General features: G+C 53.5%; 1 protein-coding gene across 1 annotated transcript; it reads left to right on the top strand.

Moving 5' to 3' along the window:
* The first annotated feature begins 1,771 nt into the window (after positions 1–1,771).
* Positions 1,772–7,430, top strand: PAQR8 (progestin and adipoQ receptor family member 8). The gene is made up of 2 exons (XM_019520926.1): positions 1,772–2,017; positions 5,686–7,430. The coding sequence occupies exon 2, from the start codon at positions 5,737–5,739 to the stop codon at positions 6,796–6,798; it is 1,062 nt and encodes a 353-aa protein (XP_019376471.1). The 5' UTR covers positions 1,772–2,017; positions 5,686–5,736; the 3' UTR covers positions 6,799–7,430.

Here is a 7,430-nt window from a genome sequence, read left to right as displayed (position 1 = left end):
TTCATCCAGGAGCGGGACGGTGCTACGCTTTGGTCTGCACCCTGAGCTGGAGCCTAGCACAGCGGTCGGCCGTCGGAAGTCCCGGCAGCTCGCTTTGCGTGTCTTTTGTGATGCACGGTGCCAGAGCCAGTGCATGCAGCATATGCATGCACTTGCATATGTAGGGATGCCCTGAGCTGTTCTGGACCTTGCCAGCATGGTCTTCCTTAGCCCTTACGCCATATGAGCAAGGAGCCCTGTGCCATATGGGCAAAGAAGACATTCATGTGGCTTTGGTGGTGCTTTGGTGCCTGCTTGTACGAGTAGTGGGGATCTTTCCATCTAAGCCTATCTAGATTTATTTACCAGGCCTATCCGTCTTGCATCAGAGCATCTGGGTACAAGCTGCAGTTGGGTCTTACTATGCCAGGCCAATGACACGTGGTTAACTTTAAACCCAGTCAGAGCCCGTGACACCAGTAGTGCCACATTTTTCCAGTGGGGTTGGAGGTTTCCAAGACATTTGGGTAAACCAGCTTATATTGAATAGAGCCAGACCCACAGTCCCCAGTGGGGTGCACAAGGGTCACACAAGCTAGCCATGATAAAAAGTCTTCTGGGAGACCACTAAGTCTCCTGGTTGTCCAGTGATCATCACTCAACACAAAGCCTTCAGTAGGCCAGAGTATATGGCTGCTGTTTGTTTAAAGGAAAGTTGGGGAATAGTCAGCTGGGGCCTGGCTACAAGCCCTCCGGCGTGGGATGTATCAGTGGGTCCCATGGATAGTAGGAGGAAAGGGGCCAATGGTGTGCAGAAAGCTAAGGTCCACTCATGGCTCCCAACGTGGCTCATCTCAGGACCTCCCCACTCAACCATGCATTTTGGCTGGGGGAGTGCAGGTTCCTGTGCTTTCTTTGAGCTTCCTGGACCCAACGTCAATAAAAGGGCAGGGGCCAGAGAAGAGGTTTGGAGCACCGAAGGGACTGTTGGACTAGGGAGTTTAGCTTGCCGGTGCGGTGCGTACAGTGCCGTGCAGGGTGCGAGGCAAACCCCAGGGACGATGGGCTGCTCGGTGTGGCAATACAGAGAATCCCATCTGGAAGATGCATAGGGTCTTCTCCCAGCACGGGAATGGCCACAGCCCTGGTTGCGATGCGAGGTGTGCCCTTGTGCTCGGCTCCGGGCTGGAGGCCGTGCAGCATGGCATATCCCGGGCTAGGACTCTCGGGAGGAGCTGACCCAGAGGCAGCTGTGATGCCATGTTACACACGTGCAATGTCTCCAGTCTCCTGCAGTGCCAGCTGGCCTCCCCCCTCGCCTGTTCAGAAAGACCATGCCCAGATAGAGCCATTGGGGAGATTTACCCACCTCTGCTCCAGGCTGGTGAGACAGCTTGCACCACCCCTTGGTTTGATGGTCCTAAACTGCAGCAGGGGAAACTGAGGTGGGATGTTAGGAACAACTTTCTGCTTACGAGGGTGGTCAAGCATTGCAGCCGGCTGCCTAGAGAGGGTTGGTATCTCCATCCTTGGAAATTTTTAAGAGCAGGTTGGGCAGAGACTTGATGGTTAGAGACAGTCTTACCCTGAGCAGGGGGCTGGACTAGATGCCTTCGTGAGATCCTTTCCAGCTCTACTTTCCTCTGATTCTGTGGTCTTGTTTGAGAGGTTTCCCCTTTTCCTAGTGACTTCCCAAACCACAACTCCTATGTGGGTCTGTTTGGGGAAGGGGGCAGAATGGACTCTTTTTTCTTGATTTCCAACCCCCACCCCCTGCCGCCCACTTATATTTTCATTTTCTTTAGCCGCTGCCTGCTTCCTGATGATGCGTGTGGTGACAATAGATGTAAATGTTGCACCCTTAACAGGATCTGGTATCTAAGAAAATTTCCTAACTTCCTCAACAGTGACCTCGTGCTGCCCTGCCGTGAGATCATCCTGTGCGTGACCCAGCTTGCCTGGCAAGGGACAGAAATGGTGCCCAGGCCCCTGGCCAGCCCCTGCACAGGAACAGCTATCTCCCCTGCATGGCAGAGCTGTAAGTGCTCATGGTCCTTGTGTCATGCTGCACGAAGGAGCTTCCTTGCACTCTCCATGCTTGTGCCAGGGGTGGGCATTGCTGTGCACTGGGTGGGGTTTTGCAGGACTTTGAGCCCCCTGGGCTTCACGCTGGGTTTCAGTGGGAGGTACGGGTGCTTTCCCCGGCTGCTTTGCTCCTCCCGTGGTTTGCTGGCACCATCGGTGCCAGGTGGCACCGCCATGTGCTGTGTCTAGGTGAACTGAGTGCCTGTGTGATGTGAATCACCACACTCATCCAGGGGCATAAAGCTATTGGACTGGCCCGGATGGGAGAAAAGGGGCTTGAGTTGGGCCATGATGGTCTGCAGCTTCAAACAGAGCAGCCCTGACACTGCTCCAGCATATTGCAGAGATGGCCTTGGGACTTGGATAACCCCAGGATTGATGGGGTCAGGAAGGGGCACACCAACCTGGCTTACAACCACCCTGGCACTGAGCTGCACAAAAGCTGCTGTGCTTTATAGTCAGGGATGACCTTGGGATGCAGGATTCAACTACCTGCTCCCCCACCCTTGCAGGACAGTTGCTGCAGTGGGGAGTAGGGGGTCTTCTGCTCTCACATAGTCAAGATGTAAACCATTTGCTCCTGGTCTGAGGCCAAGGCAGAAGCCCTCAGCAGATTTCACCGGGCTGCCAGCTTGTGCTATAACCCCGCTTTAAAAACATGTTAAAATCTTGTTTTGTCTGAGGGTAACATGCAAAAGAGCCCTCATGTTACCTTAAAATGACCGAGGGGAGCTGGGACAATCTCAGCAAACAAGTTCCCCTTTGGCAATCATGGAAAATTACAGCCCTGAGAGGTCAGCATGCCTGTGCTAGAAACCCTTTTGTAATCTTGGGTGTGGCAACCGGTGCCTGCTGGAATTGGGAAGTTGCTGTCAGACACATATTGACAGCCCACGCGGGTTGGTAGAGGAAGTGGGAGACACCGAGATGCTGCGTCAGGGTCACGATGACCATCCTCGACTCTCCTCTCTGCCTCTTCCACAGCTTTGCAAGCTGGGCCTGTTGCCTTCCCAGGGTAGGTTTTGTGACCTGGTTTGTTGCAGATCTGTTGTCCCATTCCCCAGCCTTTGCTCTGGGTTTAAGGGCAAAGCAGCAATGAGAGGATTCGCGGAGCTATTAGTCTCCAGGTCCTTTAGGAAATGCTCTGCCAATCATCCCTGCACAGAGAAAGAGGGAAATACTTCCCGCCCTGAAACAGAATACTTCTCTGGATTTACTTGTCCCCAGAGTGGTGGCTGCTGGATGGCTGTCAGCTGAGGGGAGAGGCTCAAATCTTGCAAATGCTTGTGCACATCTTTAAACAAAGCGGTAACAGTAGTCCTAGGGCAGGGGTGTCAAAGATCTGGTCCGCAGGCTGTGGAGTGATGTTATCCGGCCCCGGTACTGGCTCTGGGACTTGAGTTGACCCACGTACCACAGGGGATGCATGCTGGACCAGCCTTGTACGCAGGGCCCAGGGCACACACCATATACCCTGCATACGGACAGGGCATGGCACCCACACGGGGCCAATCCAGACCCCCCACCCGCACGCTAGATCCAGTGCCTGCTTCAGCCGGTGTGGGATGGGTGCTGCGTGCAGCGTGGTTCCCAGAGCAGGCCCCATGTGCAGTGCAGTCCCAGAGCAGAGCACGAGCTGGATCCAGCCTGTGGGGTTGGTGGGGGGAGGATCCAATGTCCTCCTTGGCTGGTCTGGGAGCTTGCCACATGATGCTCACTCCAGCCAGTCCAGGACTTGCATTCAGGGCAGGCACTATGTGTGGAGCAGGCATCACAGCTGCTGGATCCGGCATGTGGGGTAGGGGGTCTGGGGGCCTGATCCAGCCTGCAGGGCCAGGTGAGTTTGACTCCCCTTTCCTAACAAATGGACACATGGCACAATTGGTTTGGAGAAATTTATCTTGGATTTTAATCTTTAGTGAATCTGCTTCATAGTGGGTGCATCTACATGAGACATTTACTGCAATTGCCTAATTAGCTCCGCAGTAAACGTCTTAGCGTCTACATGTGCAGTGCTATTAGGATGGAGTAAAGTAATTCACTCCACTATAGGTTAATATTTGTAAACACAAGTACCATCCTACGGTGGAGTTTTTTGTTTTTTTTCATTTTGCAGGAATGCATGTGTAGATGCTGATGGGGCTGGCTAAGGCACAAGGGTGCTTCAGTGTGGGGGCTGCCTGCCGGCTAGCCCTGCACTGGAGCACCTTCATGACCCAGCTGGCTCCTCAGCAGCACGTTGAGCTGGATCGGACCAGCCCCAGGCTGGCAGGCTTTCCCACCAGGCTCCCTGCCAGCTGGGGCTGCTCCAAGCCAACTCAATATGCTGTGATCCCAGGTGCATGTGTAAACACTGCATCTGGGAGCAATAAACTTTGGTATATGTACTGGAGTTTATTGCTGCATATGAATTGCATGTGTAAAGGCACCCAGTAAGGAGCAGGCATACAATGAGCTCTCCCTTGCTAACTGTTCCCAATAGGAGTTGTTACAATGACTGGCCATTAGGCAGTGGGTACCCAGTATGTATTGCACAAAGCGGGGTACCCAGGAGGAAACAGACTTGGGGAGCAGACAGATGATCAATACACTCTGGTGTAACTCGCACGGTAGTATAGCTGCTTCTCATTTTGGGGGAGGTAATTTTACCTTGGAGTAAAATGATCTACCCTGGTATAAGCCTGTACAGCATGGGTCTGATTCATTTTTACCCAGGAGTAAAGTCAGATTACTTCAGAGTAAATGTATTAGTTGTCTACCCCCTATACTTAGATCTGTAGGAAGAGCTCAATAGGCTTTTGTACAACTGCCCCTTATTTGCATTGTATTAATCCTGCAGTGAATAAGGCTGCCAGGGTAGTAATTAATGTTAAAATGAACAAAGGGATATCAAACTTTCTGCAGCAAAGTTTAAACCAAAGTCTGGGGATTCGGGTGAGACCTTCATGGGAGCAGGTTGTCTGTTTCTCAGCATCCTGCTGTGAAAGCTTCTTGCACAGGGGTATAGACATATTTTCATGGACATGGGTCAGAGTCTCGAGGGGCTTGGTATCCCGCTACAGGAGCAAGGGCATACCCATGCAGACCTCATCCTAGGGAGAGGTTTCGGCTCAGATCAAACTGAATATTGGGGCATTGCACTGGCAGAGCCTCATGGGCCATTGATCCCAATCCCTTGTGCTTGAAGAAGGGTCCACAGGAAAGTCTGCTCTTGCCCCTCTTGCATACTGCAGCTCCAAAGCAGCCTGCCGCAAGTAAAGGGCAGGAGAGACAAGGGCACTAAGGCAGTGTTGTCTTGCTCTGGGAAGGCAGGTTTGGTGGCCTGTTGCATGGCAAGGCATGCAGGTCTGCAGCTCTCCCACTGCTTTTTGCTGGCTCAAAAGATGTGTGGGGCCTCTCCTTATTAAGTGTCCCAGTCACTGAGGCAAACTCACCTAAATCTCAGTGCACCCAAAATGCCCTGAAAAGCTTGGGTGGAGAAGGGAGAGGGGTTGCATGAGCTGGTAGCATCCCATGAGCTCCAGAGAGCATCCCCCCCTCCCCCCAATCCTGGGACCATGGGCTTCATGCTGCAGGGGGTTTCTTGGTCATGAATGCCTCTCATTTCTCTCCTTCTTGCAGGACAAGAACACAACGTTTCCTGGTGACAGACTACCAGCTACTGCAGAGAGCATGATGACAGCCATCCTGGAGCGAATCAGCACCTTGTCGGTGAGTGGGCAGCAGCTGCGCCGCCTGCCCAAGCTGCTGGAGGAAGGCTTCCCCAAAATGCCGTGCACTGTCAGGGAGTCGGATGTGCCCCAGCTTTTCCGAGAGCCCTACATCCAGACCGGGTACCGCCCCACCGGCCAGGAGTGGCGGTACTACTTCTTCAGCCTCTTCCAGAAGCACAACGAGGTGGTGAATGTCTGGACCCATCTCCTGGCCGCCTTGGCTGTGCTGCTGAGGTTCAAAACCTTTGCTGACGGGGAGGAGCTGTCCGTGGATGTCCAGTCCTTGCCCTTGTTCATCTTCGTCCTGTCCTCCGTCACCTACCTGACATGTAGCCTCCTAGCCCATCTGCTGCAGTCTAAGTCGGAGCTGTCCCACTACACCTTCTACTTTGCGGACTACGTTGGAGTCAGCATCTACCAGTATGGCAGTGCCCTGGCCCATTTCTACTACAGCTCTGATCAAGCCTGGTACGATAAGTTCTGGCTCTTCTTCCTCCCGGCAGCTGCTTTCTGCGGCTGGCTCTCCTGTGCCGGCTGCTGCTATGCCAAGTACCGATACCGCCGCCCGTACCCCATCATGAGGAAGGTGTGCCAAGTGATCCCGGCTGGGCTGGCCTTCATCTTGGACATCAGCCCCGTGGCGCATCGGGTGGTCATGTGCCACCTGGGGGGTTGTGAGGAGAAGGCTGCTTGGTATCACACCTTCCAGATCCTCTTCTTCCTCATCAGCGCTTGCTTCTTCTCCTGCCCCGTGCCCGAGAAATACTTCCCCGGGTCCTGCGACATCGTTGGCCATGCCCATCAGATCTTCCACACCTTCCTGGCCATCTGCACGCTCTCGCAGCTGGAGGCTATCTTCCTAGACTACAAGAACAGGCAGGAAATCTTCCAGAGGAGACACGGGCCTCTCTCCATCTACGTGTCCTGCGGCTCGTTCTTTGGCCTCGTGGCCTGCAGTGCAGTCACAGCCTACTTCTTGCGGTGTCGGATCAAGGCAGCGCTGGTTAAAAAGGACTCTTGAGAGGCCATCCTGGAGATGGAGTAGATACTAACTGGCTGGGTCCAGCTTGCTGGAAACCAGTGAAGGAGGATAATGTAGATAGACCTAAACTGGTTTGTTTGCATAATGCTGTCTGTCTAACATGGCTGAGAGAGGAGGCTTGGGCTGGACGAGCCTTTGCATCAGAAGCATTTCTGCTGGAGTGGCCACCTCCTGCAGGGCAGGGGGGTGTTTTATGCCAGATCAGGACATCTAACCAAGGACGCATGGGTGAGGCAGAGGTTTCTAGTCCATTCCACTCCAGTAAGTCTGCAGGAGATATTATACGCAGTTTCAGCCAAGGGCTGTTATATTAGACTGTGGAGCAGTCGTCCAAGGGAAGCCGTTATGGCAGTCGATCGCAAAAATGTCCCTGGGAGCAGGATTGGATGCTTTGAGTGTAAAACTAAGGGTGAAGCTGCAAGGGTGCTGAAAGAGATGCAGGTGCAATCGTCCTTGCTCCTTCTCCGGTTTGGATTCTTGTCCACCACGTTCTCTCCACTCTCCTCCATCCTCAGCTTCATCCATACCAGGTTCGTAGGGTGACTGTGACAAATCATTGTTGTAGCAATAGGCCTGGTTTAACCCTCTAGCTCCACGCCCCTCCCCCCCCC

The sequence above is a fragment of the Gavialis gangeticus genome, unplaced genomic scaffold, assembly GCF_001723915.1.
Source record: "Gavialis gangeticus isolate Ggan-Ray unplaced genomic scaffold, GavGan_comp1, whole genome shotgun sequence".
NCBI classification, from domain to species: Eukaryota; Metazoa; Chordata; order Crocodylia; family Gavialidae; genus Gavialis; species Gavialis gangeticus.
This window is presented reverse-complemented; position numbering and strand designations above follow the sequence as displayed.